Source organism: Salmo salar, chromosome 13, assembly GCF_965601325.2.
Source record: "Salmo salar chromosome 13, fSalSal1, whole genome shotgun sequence".
NCBI lineage: Eukaryota > Metazoa > Chordata > Actinopteri > Salmoniformes > Salmonidae > Salmo > Salmo salar.
In genome coordinates, this window is record NC_138303.1 from 64,762,992 (window position 1) to 64,783,843 (window position 20,852).

General features: G+C 41.3%; 1 protein-coding gene across 2 annotated transcripts; it reads right to left on the reverse strand.

The window, feature by feature from the left end:
- Nucleotides 1-2,103: 2,103 nt before the first annotated feature.
- On the reverse strand, nucleotides 2,104-20,606 carry LOC106567550 (transforming growth factor beta activator LRRC32). Of its 2 annotated transcripts, none has more exons than XM_014136998.3 (3): nucleotides 20,435-20,606; nucleotides 18,088-18,184; nucleotides 2,104-6,705 (listed from the first exon to the last, which is right to left on the reverse strand). In XM_014136998.3, exons 1-3 carry the CDS (start codon nucleotides 20,476-20,478, stop codon nucleotides 4,783-4,785), a joined length of 2,064 nt encoding a protein of 687 aa, XP_013992473.2. In that variant the 5' UTR covers nucleotides 20,479-20,606; the 3' UTR covers nucleotides 2,104-4,782. The 2 variants fall into 2 exon arrangements, with proteins under 2 accessions (XP_013992473.2, XP_013992474.2); XM_014136999.3 differs by lacking the exon at nucleotides 20,435-20,606 and adding an exon at nucleotides 19,612-20,275.
- Nucleotides 20,607-20,852: the final 246 nt, after the last annotated feature.

Consider the following 20,852-nt stretch of genomic DNA (forward strand, 5'->3'; position numbering starts at 1 on the left):
TGTCTGTTAGTTTACGTAAACAGTCTTAGTTTGGGGCTCCTGCGGCACTAAAACCCACCTTTATGTAACCAAATCTCCATGAGTTGAGGTTTCAATGTCATCCCTCACATTGTTTAGGTTAGATGGGGAAAACCACAAAATCCTGGTATTTGCAGGGCGGATAATGACATGACAGTTAATATAGCAGCAAAGACATAACATGTGCTATTGTGTTTGAGAAATTAGTTGTCTGCTTTGCAGAATAACATTATCCACCTACCTCTGTTAAAGAAACAGCACAATACTGTAAGGAAGGCCAAAGAACTGGAACTATTTTGAGACATTACATCTGACTTATGAGTAACATCTGAATCAAGGTGCTATTTATCTGTTATATACACACTCACCATTACTTATACATTTGGGGTCACTTGGCAGAAAGTGAAAGCTTTACTCTGGCTTAAATATTTTGATGACACGCCCTTACTAATATGTGAATCGTTTTGCTCATCAACTGTGGGGTCCCTCCTATCGCCATTCATGACACAGATGCACAGGCATTTTCCACCCAACATCAAATACTGCTCCCTCTGATAGGTTCATGGTACATGTACCCAATACCTGCTCAGACAGTAAATTACCTAACTGCCTGTCCTGCTTATGGGGGACCTTTGAGTCACAGGTCCCAGGTGCCGAGGGAAGGAAGCACTCAGTCTGTGATGGTGAGCCTCCCCAGGCCTCACACACATTCCAACACAAACAAACATGCTCGCACACACTAACAGGTTTGCACACATGAACATACGAACACAAACACACACGTTTCTATGTCACTAGTCTATAAAGGTGGCCCTTACTGCGCAATCAATAGGGGCCCTTTGGATTGGGGCCAGCGTGAATAATGACATAGAACACTCACCCTACTTACTACTCAAGTAGTAATGGTCGCTCCGTGAACTTATTTTGGTACTCCGGGACTTCCACAGTTTGTGATCACCTAAACACACTACTTAGCCCCAACCAGACATAGAGCTGTCAAGCCCTTGTGCTCATGTTGAAAGAAAGGTCTAGTTTATTAAAGAAATCGTCAAACGGTTATCGGCGAGGTAATAGTACAGTACATGTAACCAAATAAATAAGAACCAAGTTTGGTTCTTTGTAACTTTCGCTGCCCCTCAGTTTGGAATTTACCTCAGCAATCTAAGACAGGAGTTGGTTGAATTTATTTGAATTAAAAAGTGTAGGGCCTAAAGTGCAACATTCAACTCAGGCTTTGAGAGAATGCACAAAATAAGTTGGTGCTCCTTTAGGGTATCAGGACGAAATAGTATAATCTTACTAAGATGATCCCTGTGGGTGTCACATCCAAGAACACAGGCCTTATTTCACAAATACCTCAGAAACAATGGTGTATTTTAACACACACAGACCCCTGATTTTTGTGGGTAAGCATGGACGCTTTTGATCATGACAGGATCCAAACACACTATTAGAAATGGAATCTTGCAGCACACCTTTTCACTAGGCGGCGTTAACCACAGTGAGAGGTTAATAAGAACACAACAAAAGAAGGAAGCAACCCAAAACAATACAACAAACCTATAGGGGTTGGTCCATTTGGAAATGAATCAGCAAATAAGACGTCAGCTTATATTTATGTGTCCTGAGGTCTTTCCCATGAGCCTGCATCCTGTTTTGAGGGGTCAGAGGGGACTTGTGCTGCTGTATGGCTGCCAGATCAGCAGATCTCAGCCCCTTAGGTTATAAAAATAGAGATGATAGGCCAGTGTTCTCAGTGCAATCTGTGCCCAGAGAGACAAATCAGAGAAACTTTTACTGGCAACGGTGTCAGTTCTATTATTAAGTGTCTTCCCATAACCATGACAGGGTTGCATTAGAAGCCCCTGTTTCATCTGCTCAAGAAAATGAATTACCTGGTTCATGTTCATTAGGGCATTCTATGGAAAATGTTTTACAACATTAAATAGAAAATACAAATGAGTGTTTCTTATTGGACAAAATCCAGGTAGTCCCACTCTTTTTTTCGTTGTTTTGTGCCCAATGAACATGATTCTGGTTAGTTGCATAGCTCTTAAAGCTCATATAAAAAACTAAGACAATATATTCTGTTACATAGATCATTTACTTAAGAAAATACAAACAATATAAATATATATTTTTACAGTAGTTCATAATAGATTCATTGTAATATCCTTCATATGCTGTACATGTAAAACACAGTGAACAGATAAACACAGAAGCAAGGGTGCAACTTCAATTTAACATTGCATAAAACTGTACGTAACACTGTCATGAAATTGACATAACATCAAAACCATTCTCCATTTATACTAATATTCTTTCTTTATTAGCTGTAACATGCACAGCCGTAGCTTTGACTTGCCTGCATGGCATCCAAACAGCCAACCAACATTTTGATAAATGTGTGACTTATGATATTTTATTATCATTGTATTGTCAATTTATGTAAAATGTTGGTCATTGACTGTAGTCAATGGTGGATGTCACTTCAAGCAGCAGGTGACTTATCTTGTCATCTCTATACATTAGTTTGACCTTTGACGGTTTCACTTGAAGTTCAGTCATGTGAGCGGGAAAAAGCAGAACAAGAGGGTTACCCCAAATGCAGTGACTGTGACTCAGCATGTCACAGTGAGAAACAGGATGGAACTGCTCTTCTTCTAGTGTTATCTCTGAAATAAATATCTATTAATATGGTTTAGGACATACTTTCCTCACCAGGGATTTCCCGTGGCTTGTTTTTCTTGTTTAAAATAGTCCCTAACATTACAAAATAAAGTAAGGAATCATATCTTCTATGACATTCAACTTAAAAATGCACTGTAATACAGACTTAATAGGAATGACAACTGTGTGAATTCAGTATGTATGTAACAATGTCCTATATAAAAGGCAGAAAGCTAAAACAAATGTAATTCAATGAACTCTCTACAGGTTGGTCAGTCCTTGTTGTCACTTTGTAACTGTATTGTTCTTTTCACAAGCTTTCCTCCTCATCATTCTCACTGACCTGCTGGGGCAAGTGTTGAGTAAGGACAATCCATGACTGGAGAATTTATAGTGTTCATGATTGGTCTTGTGGGCTAGGCCTATGCAGGGCTAGGCCTTTAAGGGCAAGATCTCTTTACGAGAACAAATGCAACATGGATAGCTTCCACATGAATAACAAAGCAATCTATCTTCAAAACAACATTGATTGTCTCAAATCCTTGCAATTACATGATTTTGATTGATATGAAGTTGATCATGGAGATGGTGGTGGAAAAAGATGAATGCTACCCAATTAAGGATTTCAGTCTGGCAGGGGTTCACTACAGCATTGATTAAGCGTTTGCCAAATTCTCTGTGAAGAAAGTGTTGGGCTAATGTTTGCTTCTGTCACTCCGCTCTGTCATTCAACTGACATACTGTAGGGAGAAAACCTAAAGAGCTAAGGGCCAGATTAGAATGCATTAAAAAAGGCTTTTGTTTCAGTGAAACAAAACAGATCCTTGTTTCTGTTAAAGCCTCACTGATCCACTGTATCACTTAACTTATCAAACCGGTCATTTGCCTATCCATGTATGGTAGCAACCGGAGAGGATTTCAGGGGGAAAATACATTTTATATCAAGGGCAAAACCACATTGCTGGAACCCAGCGTTGTGAAATTGCACATACTTATTTAGTACAGGCTTTTTCGAGAGTGAGATCATCAAAAACAGGAAAGGTATCGGCAGTGCCCTACAAGCTGTTAAAACAAGCTACATTTTTTTACTGCAGGTGTTCCGACAGTACTGCTTCCTCTGGAGTTATTGCTTCAATCCTGTTTTTGGTCTCCACATACCACCCCATACCTACTGTACATCTACCAGTGAAAAATACAAAAATACTGTTATAAAAATAATATTCACTGTAACTATCCTATAGGAGGTGAAACAATTCACTTCTATACAGTACTTCCTATTTATGTCCCAAAAATAGGAACTGTAAATTCTATAAAACACTAAGTGTATACTATTGTAGTGTCACAGTCATATAAAGAACTGCAGCCATAACCTTTAAACCCTGTGGTTTCATAATGATGTGTTGATGTTGAAATTAGGTGGAGAAGGCTCTCCACTCTGCCATTACATGGCATTGGTGGGCATGTTTGCATTATGTGCTCACTACTTAGTGTAATTTAGTCTATGTAACAAAAAAAACGCACATTCAAAAGCAGGTTAATAATGAACAAAAATACAAATACAATCAAATTAAAGTGCAAACTACAGCATTGATAAAGAGAGAGGCCTTGGTGTTTGGCCATAAATCTGGATCAGCAAATCTAATGCATATCAGCTGACCCTGTGAAGTCATAAAATATTTTGCCCAAGTGGAAATGGCTAAATGTCTATAAACTGTATGTGCACATGATGATGCTAATTATATAAAAAAGTGACCACATTCATACTCTTGTGTTTTCACATAACTGTCTGCTATTCCCTAGAAAAAGAGAACAACACCTTCAATTTATGAAACTTCAATAAACCAAAACATGTCTCAAATCTGACCCAAAATGAGTCACAGTACTTCCTGGATGATAAAATGTAATAAAGTCATATTGTTGTGGTCATGGTTTTTGTGTATTTTTTTTTCTTTTAACTTGAAGACTTGGCTGCCATGTTCCAGAGTTAAAATTAGGAAATAGTGCTCACTTCACATTGAAAATTCTCTGCTTAGTAGTCCCTCTGAGGAGACACATTTCCAGCATCTCTTTCTCCCCAATCACAGGACACATTCTTCAGGCCCTGAAGCTACTGTTGAGCTTACGCCTCCTGAGGTGGCACACCTTGGAGAGCACCACCAGCACCACGATCAGCACCAAAGCCATCACCACAATGACGATGATGCTAGCGCTCTTACTGTCCAGCTTCTGACACTGTTCCTGCGTCACGCTCCTAATGTTCAACTCCACTAGCTCTGAGTTCTCCATGTACTGGCAGGTTACTGTGGCGATGTCCGGGACGACCACATTGGAGCGTTGGAGCATGTTGAGGAAGCGGGGGTTGCTACAGCAACTGAGAGGGTTCGAGCCCATGTAAAGGGTTTTGAGCGTCCGCTCCAGGACCATGACTGTGTCGTACTCCAGGGTGACTAGGTTGTTGTTCTGCAGGTTCAGGGACTCTATGGAGGGCTCCTTGTTCCACAGGTGGAGAACGCTCAGCTTGTTGGTGGACAGGTCCACGAATTTGAGACTGCTTAGCAGGGAAAGGTCTGTGTTCAGTTCTGTGATATGGTTGTCTCTCAATGATAGGTGAGTTAGGGAGTTCTCCAGACCAGAGAAAGAATTCTGGTGAATATCCAAGCCTGGGTTTAGGGACAGGTCCAGCAACCTGAGCATGGTGCCATTGAAGGCATACGGTGGCAGAACTTCAAGACTGTTTCCAGAGAGGTTCAAGAAGTGCAAGCTTGGTATGGACGCAAAGGAGACACAGCCTGATGGATCCTGGGAGTTGTGGTCTGTCAGTGGTGGTTTTCGCTGTGAGGGGCAGACTTTCAGGTAGTTCTGCTGGAGGTGAAGGCCTCTGATGCTGGGCAGTCTTTGAAACAGTCCAAAGTCCATGTTTCTGAGAACATTCCCTTGTAAGAAGAGTTCCTGCAGTGACCTTAGGGTGTTCTCCCCAAACGAGAGTTTCTGTAGGGCATTGTAACTCAGGTCCAGGGTCTTCAGAGAGTTCAGAGGGCTCTCCTGATCTACAGAAAAGGCCCTGATACAATTATTACTGATGTTGAGGTGCTCAAGGGACACCATGCTGCAGAAGAAAGACTGCGGTATGCTATTGATCTGGTTGTAGCTCATGTTGAGGTACATAAGCTTTGAGAGGTCCTGGTGTCGGCTGGTTCCACCTGACTGCGTGTGAGGTACGAACGTGTCTCTGAAGTGCTCCATCTCATCCGCTGTCCCTGTGGTGTTGATGCTCATCAGGCGGTTCCTGGACAAATCCAGGTACATGAGCTTGTTTTTTCTTGGGAGAACAGGGAAGTAGTGGATCTTGTTTTCCCTCAGGTCGAGGTAGAGGAGCTCGTACTCTAGGTCTGAGTCTGTGGTTTGGAAGCACTCCATGCTGTTCCTACTGAGGTTCAGCACCTTCAGTTGGGAAAGGTTAAAGTCAGTGATACAAGTGATGGAGTTAATGGACAAATCAAGCTCAGACAGATGGATCAGCGAGTCAAATGCTCCATCATCAATCTCTAAGATGACATTGTTGTGTAGGTCAATGTTTCTCAAGGCCAAAGATCCGCAAAAGGTCTCCTTTCCCACTTTGGTGATACTATTGCCATTCAGAGAAAGGTTAATGAGTTCTGGGGCTTCACTGAGAAAGAAGTCGGTCATCCCTGTGTACAGGCCATTGCCTGAGAGGTCAAGCTTCTTCACGGCCGCAAGAGGCCCAATGCTGGTTTTCAAAACAGCAAAAACATCCAAGTAATTACTGGAGAGGTCCAGCACTTGCAGATTGGTCATGTCTTTGAACAGACCCGGCTGGATGAACTGGATCTTGTTGGAGTGGAGGTTCAGATGATGAACGGTGGTGTAGATTGATAGAACCTCTTGGGTAAGGTTTTGTAGAAGGTTCCGAGATAGGTCCAGCTTTTGGATGCCATGAGGAAGCTTGGCCGGAACGGTCCTCAGGTTCAGATCGTTGCAGTACACATCATTCTGTACCTGTGGACAAAACAAGGAGAGATAACTACATGAGCTTTGAACTTCATGGCACCACTGCACACTTCCAAATGACCACAAGTCACCTTGACACTTTTCACTCTAACAAAGTAAATGGTTTGTGCACATGTAGAGAGTTGTTTTATGGGCCATTGTATCTGTGTTTTTTGGCATTCAAGGGAGACTGTTAGGCTTGTTGTGGGGTTTTCACCTCATAAAACAAGCTCTTGTTACACCCCCTCTTCCACCCAGGGATTTTCAGAACGCCTGGTGGACAAAGAGTCTCTTTCCATTATTATTTCAAACATTCAACTATTAACTTATCAGCGTGGCTGGTAATTTAAACCATATGGCATAAGCCCACTCTCTAAATACAGCCTATAAAACAAACACACGTGCACATTCACCTGCACACACACACACACACACACACACACACACACACACACACACACACACACACACACACACACACACACACACACACACACACACACACACACACACACACACACACACACACCTCACATAAAACAAAGTGGATTTAGGTTCATGGCATACATTTGAAGTCAGTAGCAAGCCTTCCTTTGTTTTTTTTGCTAAATGTCAAGCTTTTTGAATGCTTTCTTCTGGCTTTTATGAACAAATGTTACCTTATACATTTCTGATTAATAACTTAACTCATATGCAATTGAAATAGCTTGCAAATCATAACAAGTCACAAACAATAAACCTATCATGGGTCATATATCACTATAACTATCTAAAGATGTTATAACAAAAAGAGATAGAAAGTGAGGTACAGCACATCTGTAAAACCCCAATTTATGTTTCCATCTACTTATTATTCTATTTTAATCTCTTTGGTGCAATATTCACAAGTATGTGGTACATTTTCAAAACTCTTAGTACAAAACTCCAAACAGATAATCAAAAATACAGTTGTTTCAAAACTCAATTGACTAAGTATAACACACAAAATCATACAGTCACTTATTCACCAAACTTAATCAGTGTTTCATCTAGAAATACTGTACATGTTTCACATTGCAATACATGGTCATATACAGTTGAAGTAGGAAGTTTACATACACTTAGGTTGGAGTCATTAAAACTTGTTTTTCAACCACTCCACAAATTTCTTGTTAACAAACTACAGTTTTGGCAAGTCGGTTAGGACATCTACTTTGTGCATGACACAAGTCATTTTTCCAACAATTGTTTACAGACAGATAATTTCAATTATCATTTACTGTATCACAATTCCAGTGGGTCATATGTTTACATACACTAAGTTGACTGCGTCTTTAAACAGCTTGGAAAATTCCAGAAATTATGTCATGGTTTTAGAAGCTTCTGATAGGCTAATTGACATCATTTGAGTCAATTGGAGGTGTACCTGTGGATGTATTCCAATGCCTACCTTCAAACTCAGTGCATAATTGCTTGACATCATGGGAAAATCAAAAGAAATCAGCCACCTCAGAAAATAAATTGTAGACCTCCACAAGTCTGGTTCATCAATGGGAGCAATTTCCAAACACCTGAAAGTACCACGTTCATCTGTACAAACAATAGTACGCAAATATAAACACCATGGGACCACGCAGCCGTCATACTGCTGAGAAAGGAGACACGTTCTGTCTCCGAGAAATGAACATATTTTGGTGCGAAAAGTGCAAATCAATCCCAGAACAACAGCAAAGGACCTTGTGAAGATGCTGGAGGAAACGGGTACAAAAGTGTCTATATCCACAGTAAAACGAGTCCTATATCGACATAACCTGAAAGGACGCTCAGCAAGGAAGAAGCCACTGCTCCAAAACCGCCATAAAAAAGCCAGACTACGGTTTGCAACTGCACATGGGGACAAAGATCGTACTTTTTGGATAAATGTCCTCTGGTCTGATGAAACAAAAATAGAACTGTTTGGCAATAATGACCATCGTTATGTTTGGAGGAAAAAGGGGGAGGCTTGCAAGCAGACGAGCAGCATCCCAACTGTGAAACACAGGGGAGGGAGGATCATGTTGTGGGGGTGGTTTGCTGCAGGAGGGACTGGTGCACTTCACAAAATAGATGGCATCATGAAAATTATGTGGATATATTGAAGCAACATCTCAAGACATCAGTCAGGAAGTTAAAGCTTGGTAACAAAAGGGTCTTCCAAACGGACAATGACCCAAAGCATACTTCCAAAGTTGTGTCAAAATGGCTTAAGGACAACAAAGTCAAGGTATTGGAGTGGCCATCACAAAGCCCTGACCTCAAAACTATAGAAAATGTGTGGCAAAACTGAAAGAACGTGTGCGAGCAAGGAGGCCTACAAACCTGACTCAGTTACACTAGCTCTGTCAGGAGGAATGGGCCCAAATTCACCCAACCTATTGTGGGAAGCTTGTGGAAGGCTACCCAAAACGTTTGACCCCAGTTAATGAATTTAAAGGAAATGCTACCAAATACTAATTGAGTGTATGTAAACTTCTGACCCACTTGGAATGTGATGAAAGAAATAAAAGCTGAAATAAATAATTCTCTCCACTATTATTCTGACATTTCACATTCTTAAAATAAAGTGGTGATCCTAACTGACTTAAGACAGGGAATTTTTACTAGGATTAAAGGTCAGGATTTGTGAAAAACTGAGTTTAAATGTATTTGGCTAAAGTGTATGTAGTGGGGAATCGTGAGTCAATCTCCGGTCTGCTAGGCCCGTTATGCTGGAGCAGGCCATAAGTATTGCTTCTGAGATGGAAGTCATCAGGAGTTTGGTACATAGTCATATAACCCCGATGCCAGGGTTCGGGGCGTCGGATCTCAAGTCAACTAATGATGCTCAAATGGAGGTTTTGCTTGGTGTAGTGGAAAGGCTTTGACAAGAGGTAAAAATCTATGCTCGACGAGGTAAAAAAGGGCCAAGCCCCCCACCCAAACAGACCATCTGAACCGGTTCACGCGACTAGCGCCCCTGCCGCTCGGGGACAAAGCCAGTTTGCTTATGACCAAGGGAACAGAGGCCGGGGAGAAATCTGCTGGCAATGTAACCGTCATACACTGCGAAATACCGCTACCTGCTGGGAAACTGTCCCTATCTGCACGCCCCCTTTCCTCCTTCTGCCAGACTGGCATCTCCATATGACAAGAACACTTCTGGGGTGTACCTCCATGCTAAACCAGGTGGGTGGGACACTCGTCTACTAGTTGATACCGGTGCTCAAGTTTCCATTGTCTCCAAGCATATATGGCTAAAAATAACTAATGGAGACACTGAGTTGATGGGTTACCAGGTCAAAGTTCCTGTAGCTAATTGGGGGGGGGGGGGGGGGGGATGGAGATCCTGGCCCATCTGCAGACCGTTTGTCAATTTGTGTCCTTAGCTGTAACTGCTGAAATCTTAGTGGTGGATATCCTGCCCCAAGACCTTTTGCTTGGCACTGACTTTCTAGCTAAATTTGGTGCTGTGATTGATCTGGGGGAAAGATTCTGCCGACTAATGGAAAAGAAGCTGACCTCTCTTATTGCTGTATGATGCTAACCAACCCAAACTTGTTACTGTTCATTCTGATACAGTTGTCACACCCAGAGCAGCGAAGTAATTATCCAAACTCACCTTACAATGCATCCGATACCGGTAACACAAAACAAATTAAAATGGCCCCATGCAGGATCCCCCTCCAACTGCAACAGGACGCTGTATACCACATTGAGCATAGATCATGGCATCATCCGCCCCTCATGTAGCCCCTGGGCAGACCCTGTCATTCTGTTTTTTTTTATATGGAACTTTAAGCTTCTGTCCTGATTATCAGAGACTCAATGTCACTGAGAAAGACACTTACCTGCTCCCAAGAATTGACAATGCTCTTAATAGTTTGAACAAGGTTTGTTGGTTCTCAACCGTCAACCTAGCCAGTGGCTACTGACAGGTCAAGGTGGACCCCAAAGATAGACCAAAAACAGTGTTTTCTACAAGACAGAGCTTGTTTGAATTCAACGTTTTGGGTGTTGGTTTATGCAACGTACCAAGTACCTTCCAGAGGTTGATGGACATAGTCCAAACAGATTCACAGTGGACCACCTGTTTAGTTTATTTGGATTACATTGTTTTCGGGCTAACCTTTCAAGAACATTTCCTCTATTTGGATGAAGTTCTTTCCAAGCTGCGCCAGGCCAATCTTAAGGTCAAGCTCTGCAACTGCAATCTCTTTGCCTCTCAAGTACAGTATCTGGGCCACATCATCTCAGATGAAAGACTGATGGCAGATCCTGCCAAGGTAGAAGCTGTGAGGGGGTGGCCTGTTTCTAAGAACCAGACTGAAGTAAGGAGTTTTGTGGGGCTGGCGTCTCATTATAGGCGGTTTGTGAAAGAGTTCACTGAAATAGCCCACCCTCTGCATCAGTTTACTGAGAAAAGAAGACTGTTTCAATAGGGGACAACTGCCAGCAGGCGTTCACGCAGTTCAAAGTTAACCTCACTACAGCACCATTTTTTTCTACCCAGACCACAAGGTGTTTATCCTAGATACTGATGCTAGCAATGATGGAATAGTATCTATACTACCCCAAGAAGAGGGGGGATTGGAGCGTGTGGTAGTGTATGCTAGTAGAGCTCTGACAAAAAAAGAACTCAACTATGCAACAACCAAAAATAAGTAGTTGGGCATGGTTACTTACACAAAATACTTCAAACATCACCTCTTAGGCAAAGAGTTCATTTTGCTTACCAACCACAACTCCCTACGATGCTTGCACAACTTTCAAGGTTTAGAAGGGCTGCTAGCTCGGTGGGTGGAACAGTTGGCCATTTGTCAGTATAAGATTGTGTACCGCCCCGGAAAGCAGCATGCAAATGCTGCTTTCTCAGCCCTGTCGAGGCTACCCACATTCTCTGCCGTGCCCTGTGTGACGTCAAGCCCCCCTTCTGATCATTGCCCTGTGATTTGTGCATTGAGGCATGTCAACCATCTGGCAGGGCTAGAACAGAAAGCAGGAGTGGGGGATGATTTGGCACAAGCCCAACAAGAAGATGCAGATTATTTTAAATGGACAAATGCATTTTCTCTTCCCATCCAAGAAGCCTACTCCATCGCCGCAGTATTCTATCTTTTCAAAGAAGTTTGCAGGCTGTTGAACATACACAAATCTCAAACTTCTGCATATCATCCCCAGTCAGATGGGTGGGTTGAGTGCTTTAATTGCACCCTTTTGTCTTTGCTGTCCGTTTTTGTTGATGAGAATCAGTTGAACTGGGACGTTCTACGACTGTATGTCATGATGGCCTATCGCAGTAGAGTTTACCTCATACAGGCTGGCTGACACTTTGTCTATAGTAGTGGGGGCAGTGAAAAGACACCAAGCTAGAGCCTCTGGTCGGCAGAAAGCTAACTTCGATTTTCTGGCCAATTTTCAATATTATTCTGTGGGTGAATTGGTTTGGGGTTTGAAATTAGGCTAGGAATCGGGGGGGGGGGGGGTTGTGCTAAGTTACAGAAGCGCTACAAGGGTCCTTTCAAAGTGCTAGAGCAGGTTTTTTAACCCAGGATGCAGTCGGGGGTATCCCTGTCCGGGATCCAATCTACTGTGGCTTCTCCTGGGAGAGGGGCTGTGTCGGACCACTTCACTTGTGTCTAGGACCACTTCAAGAGATCCGCATCTAGGGCTGGTGTTTCCCACTGCATCTAGCCCATGAGATGGGTCATCTGACCTCCAGCATCCATGAGAGGGGTCTTCTAGCCTCATTTAGCAGCGGGAGGTGCCAGCAATGTCTCCTTCAGTGGGAGGAAGCCCAATGGGAGCCCAACCTTCTCGGGGGGCACGACCAGTGAGAGAGAGAGAGAGAGAGAGAGAGAGAGAGAGAGAGAGAGAGAGAGAGAGAGAGAGAGAGAGAGACAGAGAAAGAGAAAAAAAAACTTGGGGGAAAAGTCCACCCCCTCCCACAGAAGGGATGTGCATAACGGGTATCCTTAGGCAAACACATTTTGAAGAGAAATAAGAGGACACATTTTTTTTGTTATTCAATAAAAACAAAAATGCCCCCTGAAGATTAGTGTGTTAATCCATTTATATGTTTTATTTAGTAATTTTTTGTAATTGACTCTTAAAAGCTAAAGTTTTGCTGTTCTCCAATTGTATGAGCTTCAACTTTTAAAAATAATTCTGGACCTTACCAAAACTCAAACTCTGGTTACACCCCTGCGTACCACCCTCCTTCAGGGCATGGATGAGGCACGCAATAATTTCAATCCAGACCTATGTCAGACTTGGATTTGCAATGCCAAAAGTTTTTTCCACAGCTGCATTAACAATGAGGTTATTCACTGTAATTTCGATACGAACCTATGGCCAAATGCTCAAGACAGGCTTGATGCAAATTAGTGCCTGCTAAACATTGTTTTACATCTTTCATTTGATTACATTGTGAAAGATGTCTTCAATGATCATACCTTTGATCACACATGGGACCAAAATTATGGACATTAATATTCAGTCAATTTTAATGGGCAGTGCCGAATGTGAAAACAGTGTTATGTACTGTAATTTACAGTACTGTACAATAGCATACTACATTGAACAAAAATATAAATACAACATGTAAAGTGTTGGTTCCATGTTTCATGAGCTGAAATAAAAGACCCCAGAAATGTTCCATATGCACAAAAAGCTTATTTCGCAAAAATATTGTCCACAAATTAGTTTACATCACTGTTAGTGAGCATCCACCAGACAGGTGTGGCATATCAATAAGCTGATTAAACAGCATGATCATTACACAATATCTGCATAAACTGTCAGAAACCATCTCAGGGAAGCTCATCTGCGGGCTCGTCGTCCTCACCAGGGTCTTGACCTTACAGCAGTTCAGCAAATGCTCACCTTCGATACCCACGCTGGAGAAGTGTGCTCTTCACAGATGAATCCCAGTTTCAACGGTGGGTTTATGGTATGGGCATGCATAAGCCCATCACCTCATGTTTCAGCATAATAATGCATGGCCCCATGTTGCAAGGATCTGTACACAATTTCCAAGAGGGTGAAAATGTCCCAGTTCTTCCATGGCCTGCAAACTCACCAGACATGTCACCCATTGAGCAAGTTTGGGATGCTCTGCACGGCAGCGTGTTCCAGTTCCTGCCAATATCCAGAAACTTCACACAGCCATTGAAGAGGAGTGGGACAACATTCCATGAACTGTAACTCAGGCAAATCTTGTAAATTGTTGCATGTTGCATTTATATTTTTGTACAGTGTACATTCAAAGGGCAATTTTGAAATACAGTGAATATTTTTTATTATTTTGGCTCTATACTCCAAACGTTTGGTATTTGAAATCACGTATAGGGAGTGAAAATTCGGCTGTTGTTTTTGTAATGTATGCTGGCACTTTGGATTTGAAATGATACAATAACTATGAAGTTAAAGTGCAGACGGCCAGCTTTAATGTGAGTGCATTTTAATCCATATTGGGTGAACCGATTAGAAATTACAACACTTTGTTTACATAGTCCCCCCATTTTAGGGGAGCAAATGTATTGCAACAAATTCACTTATACAGTTCAAGTCGGAAGTTTACATACACCTTAGCCAAATATATTTAAACTCAGTTTTTCACAATTCTTGACAATTAATCCGAGTAAAAATTCCCTGTTTAAGGTGAATTTGTATCACCACTTTATTTGAAGAATGTGAAATGTCAGAATGATAGTAGAGAGAATGATTTATTTCAGCTTTTATTTCTTTCATTGCATTCCAAGTGGGTCAGAAGTTTACATACACTCAATTAGTATTTGGTAGCATTGCCTTTAAATTGTTTAACTTGGGTCAAATGTTCCGGGTAGCCTTCCACAAGCTTCCCACAATAAGTTGGGTGAATTTTGGCCCATTCCTCCTGACAGAGCTGATGTAACTGAGTCAGGTTTGTAGGCCTCCAATACCTTGACTTTGTTGTCCTTAAGCCATTTTGCCACAACTTTGGAAGTATGCTTGGGGTCATTGTCCATTTGCGACCAAGCTTTAACTTCCTGACTGATGTCTTGAGATGTTGCTTCAATATATCCACATAATTTTCCTGCCTCATGATGCCATCTATTTTGTGAAATGCACTAGTCCCTCCTGCAAACCACCCCCACAACATGATGCTGCCACCCCCGTGCTTCACGGTTGGGATGCTGTTCTTTGGCTTGCAAGCATTTTCCTCCAAACATAACGATGGTCATTATGGTCAACCAGTTCTATTTTTGTTTCATCAGACCAGAGGACATTTATCCAAAAGGTACGATCTTTGTCCCCATGTGCAGTTGCAAACCGCAGTCTGGCTTTTTTATGGCGGTTTTGGAGCAGTGGCTTCTTTCTTGCTGAGCGACCTTTCAGGTTATGTCTATATAGGACTCGTTTTACTATGGATATAGATACTTTTGTACCTGTCTCCTCCAGCATCTCCACAAGGTCCTTTGCTGTTGTTCTGGGATTGATTTGCACTTTTCGCATCAAAGTACATTCATCTCTAGGAGACAGAACACGTCTCCTTCCTGAGTGGTATGACGGCTGTGTGGTCCCATGGTGTTTATACTTGCGTTCTATTGTTTGTACAGATGAACGTGGTACCTTCAGGCGTTTGGAAATTGCTCCCAAGGATGAACCAGACTTGTGGAGGTCTGCAATTGTTTTTCTGAGGTCTTGGCTGATTTCTTTTGATTTTCCCATGATGTCAAGCAAAGTGGCACTGAGTTTGAAGCTAGGCATTGAAATACATCCAATTGACTCAAATAATGTCAATTAGCCTATCAGAAGCTTCTAAAGCCATGACATCATTTTCTGGAATTTTTCAAACTGTTTAAAGGCACAGTCAACTTAGTGTATGTAAACTTCTGACCCACTGGAATTGTGATACAGTGAATTATAAGTGAAATAATCTGTCTGTAAACAATTGTTGGAAAAATGACTTGTGTCATGCACAAAGTAGATGTCCTAACCGACTTGCCAAAACTATAGTTTGTTAACATGAAATTTGTGGAGTGGCTGATAAACAAGTTTTAATGACGCCAACCTAAGTGTATGTAAACTTCCGACTTCAACTGTATGTGTGTTAAAGTAGTCAAAAGTTAAGTATTTGTTCCCATATTCATAGCACGCAATGACTACATCAAGCTTGTGACTCTACACATTTGTCGGACGCATTTCCTCTTTGATTTGGTTGCAGTTCAGATTATTTTGTACCCAATATAAATGTATGGTAAATAATGACCTGTCATTTTGGAGTCACTTTTATTGAAAATAAGAATAGAATATGTTTCTAAACACTTCTACATGAAAGTGGATGCTACCATGATTATGGACAATCCTGAGTGAATTGTGAATGATGAGTGAGAAAGTTACAGACTCACAAATATCATACCCCCAAGACATGCTAACCTCTCACCATGACAATAACAGCATTTTTTAAACATTCTTTGGGGGAAGGGGGGTATTCACGATTCAATCAGGATTATCCGTAATCATGGTAGCATCCACATTCATAGAAACATATTGATTCTTATATCTATATCTATTCTTATTCTATTCTTAAAAGTGACTGCAAGGTGACTTCACCCGACACGGATGAAAATACCCTCAAATTAATGCCAACATTCTGCACTTTAATCTCATAGTCATTGTTTGATTTCAAATCCAAACTTTTTAAGTATATAGCCAAAAGAAGAAAAAATGCTTATCTGTCCCAATAATTATGAAGGGCACTATATGTATCTTACATGTTTTGCTATTGAATTAACTGTTTTTTAAAATAACAAAATTGAGAAGATATCATTAAGATGTGCTTGGTGATTAAACTAATGTACTCATTATATTCACAGTAAAAATTGGTTGTATGGTGAAAGATGTCTACAAACCAAATGTATGCACAATGAAAGCTTTTGTGTTAAAAGTGTCACCACTTTGTAGTTTTGTACTAAGAGTTTAGAAAATTCATCACATACTTGTGAAAATAGTACCAAAGCTATGAAATAAAACTAAGAGAATGCATAAACAATGAACACTGCCTCTAAAAACATCTCCTTCTAGTCTGTTCCATTCAAACTGGCACGCTATGATATCAGTTCTTGCAGTCTAAAGAGCCAATTTCCTGCCCAGCTCCAATTCATCCTGCCTGTTTATACAGTTTAGTCGTTAGTAGTCAGGAATGCAATACATTCCCAGAACTACAGCAATATGAACTTCGTATCAGATATTGTTTTCTTGTGTCTTCGCAGAGGGTGGAAAAATGAGAGAAGGAAAACACCAAAGGACTTTAATGTTCTATGGACTCAGGGCAGAAAGCTACTGTATGCCAGAGCCTCCTTTAGTTAAAGACTAACAAAGAAAATTGTGTAACATCAGGTCCAGATTCATAGTACCTGAGAGAGGGAAAATTCCCTTATCGAAAGCAGCCCTGGGGCTTTCAGCTCCTTAATATGGTCCGTTTGGCTGTGGACATAGAGCCGCTTCATCCAAATACGGAGCTAGACCGAGATTACACATTTGTCACGACAACCATTTAGACAGAGGAAGTTAGTCAGTCAGTCTACCCAAGGAAGATGCCAAGAAGAGTCAGACTTTATGTCCAGCTATGTCTAAAAACTTACATTAATGTAGGTGCTCGGAGGATGAGAGTTGAATACACTGTCTGAAAGTGATTTGAGACATCACAAGCACAGTGCAGAGCCGTGAGGTAGTGGAACATGTGCCTCCTCTATGGCTATAGTTTACTTTTATCTTGCCTGGGCACATTTACTTATTCTTCTCCATCTCAAAATGAAACAGTGTAGGTGTGACTACATATGGGTTATGTGGTCAAACGGTATGTGCTGTTATCTGCTGTTCAGAGCATGAGGAAACAGCATGGCTAGAATAACAACAAGGATCGGTTTCATATCACAAGACTTCAATAGAAACGTTCTCTGCCACCGGAGAATTCGAATGTAACCAATATATTTTGGATATACAGTATATAAGAGATTTGTGATAAAACTGCCAAAACTCTCAGATAATAACATTGAGGTACACACAGGCAGTATTGTAGTACTCAGATTTATCAATAAAACATAGGATACTCTATCAAAACCGATAAGAGAAACATCAGTTATCCGCAACTATCAACACTATTCCTCCCCTCTATGTAACTATAATCAGGGGTCCCACATTAAAATAAGTACCCCAATACCTACTTATTGTATTGCACACACTAACACTTTGCGAAAAAGTGCATTACAAATTAAATGTATTCATATTTTACATGGCAGTTAAATAGTTTACACATTATGCAGTTTCAGCTGACATACTTATATGTGGTTGACAGCTATGAAAACATTCAAAAAGTCTGCTACTGCGGCAACTCAGTTCAGGGTCACTTACCACTTGGCAGGGGGAGAGCTGGTGTGAGGGATGTAACAAGGATTCTGCCACATCACTGACAATGGCCAGGACCAGCCAGAGGTAGGCTGCCATGGTGCTGTGACACACAGAGAGAGGGGAGGTGAGAAGAGACAGAGCAGACATGAGTGCAGGAAACACAATGATGGGGTTATGACATGAACTGAGACCATCCACAGGAGGAATTCCTAACAGGGAAGTTGTTTATCTGGACACGGTTGGCTTTGTTTGACTTGTCATTGTTCATTTATTCTACTTGTGACGTCAAATCGCGGGTACTAAAAATGCATGACTGATCTTAACTGAGAATGTCTTAGTTCGTTTTGGGAAGCCCACACATGCAAGGCTTTGCTTTGAATACTTTGCAGGAATATTAAATCCTGTGAGAGTTAAATTGTGATTATTTCTTAAATCATGAAAATGATTACGCTTGTTACCTCAATGTCTCTGGTGTCTGCTGACCACCAATTACATTTGCAAACTTTTTTGTATTTTTTTGTATTTATTAAGGATCCCCATTAGCTGCTGCCAAGGCAGCTACTCTTCCTGGGGTCCTGGGGTCCACCAACATTAAAGCAGTTAAACCTAATCAATCACAATATGACCCTACATGAAAATATGGAATACTTTACAATATTTCAAGGAATGAGAGTAAGAGAGAGATTGGTTTGCTAAATAAGAGTGAGTGCAGTGGATACGTAAACATTTTAGCATGCCACTATATTTAGTTATTGTTCCTCTCAGGCTTGTTTTTAGTCTTAAGTGACGCAAAAGGAATCTCCCACTGATCACTCAAGCCGAGATCTAAAAGGTTATCAGTTATTATTGGAACAAAGGTAGTCTTTAACCAACAACAATGACTTGTTTTGGTTCTTACAGCTGAAGTGCTGACCTTTTTAATATTGTAGATATTTACTGTCTCACCAGAAATAGTATAATTTGACAGCTAAAACTAATTCCAGAGATGAAAGTGTGATTCTCCCTCCGCGCCCTATGTGTCTTTTGTACAAAGCCTCAAAGATCTCAGACTGTTTTTAGGTAGAATGAAAAAGTTGCAGAAATTAATAGAATTGTCGGGGTCATACATCTACCGCAAAAATCAAGACTGTCATTGCATGACTTTTCTTTGACATGAGCACAATGCTATCCACATCACTCAGGTAACAGGAAAATACCCTTTGAATCCTCATTGAATGACGCTTGCCTCAGAGACTTCACAATAGACCATTAGAACATACCTCACACATTATCTCTCATATGTTCATCTGTACACCCATCCACACATTTTCTAATTCTCTTCCTTACTCTTTTACATAGGACATTTCTTTCCCTACTCCACAAGCTCCACTGCTAAGTATCTCATACTCCTCTCCTCTGCCCTCTGTTGCACAGCTGAGGACACTTCTATCCTTCTCCAAGGCATTCCTACCATTCACCCTAACCAGCAAATAATAGAAACCACACACGTCAGAATATTATCCAATATCATTGTCCATAGGTGTTTACCTCTCTTCGAAATGGTTACTTTCCCCTGCAGTCTTCTTCTCATGCTGCTGCTCCTGTTGTACTCTTACATCCTCACTGACACACACTCCCACACAAACTCAGCCGGCTCTACCCTGCACCTTTCAGTGCTGGTCCAGTGCTAACACATCCTGTGAAAATATCCGGCATCATTGTTGCTTTCCCCCTTCCCTTTTTTAGGGAAATACTTTAAATGGGATTGGGAAGTCCATTCTCTCCGTAATTCCTCCAATATCATACTAATTTCTCTCTATCTCTTCCTTTCTCTCTCTTTCTCTCTCACTCACCCTCTCGCTATCTCCATTTATTCACTTCTCTCTTCCTTTCTCTCTCATGCTATCTTTCTCTTCTCTCTTTCTTCTCCTCCCTCTCTTCATCTATTGCTAATCAATCAGAACAACTGGGTCCTACTTCTTTGTGGCTTGTCATTCCCACATGTTGGCAGTTGCTCATTTTGGAACAGCTGCATACATAGTGAGGTTATAAATTCCTTGTATCTTTCTGTAAACATCTAGGCATGCAAACACATAAACTTCTGAAAGCGCTCGGTTGAGAGGCTATTTATTATGTGGTCTCTGTGGCCAGCCAAGTTATCATACGCTAACCAGATTGTTATTCTATTCTTCGGAGAAAGACAAACATACATATTTACAAGACGTACAATTAGGTTACATGTCATGGACATATGGCTAACTTTCAAATACTGTTTAAGCCTCAACTGAAGATGTAAAAGACAGACATACACAAACGCATGCGTGCGCGAGTGCACACACACACACATACACACACACATACACTGTCTCACCATTTCCATCCAAGGAGACAATGTCTTCTGAGATGTTGTACCATTCCAGAATTGAATGGCAGAAATATGTTCCTCTCTCCCCTAGGTCATCCGGAGGTATACATGAGGCATTGAAGTGAGTGTCTGTCAGTGGCAGTGCGTTTGGCAGCATCCTCAGTCCAGTTATATTGAGCCCAATGGGGAATCCCATGACATGGTGTGCCTCCCCTAAGGGATAAAACTAGATTATCAAGCTTACACTCTTAGAGGGTTCCAAAAGGGTTCTTCGGCTGTCCCCATAGGAGATCCCTTTTTGGTTCCAGGTAAAATCATTTTTGGTTCCAGGTAAAATCATTTTTGATTCCAGGTAGAACCCTTTTGGGTTCCATGTAGAACCCTCTGTTGAAATATTTGTACATGGAACCCAAAATGGTTCTAC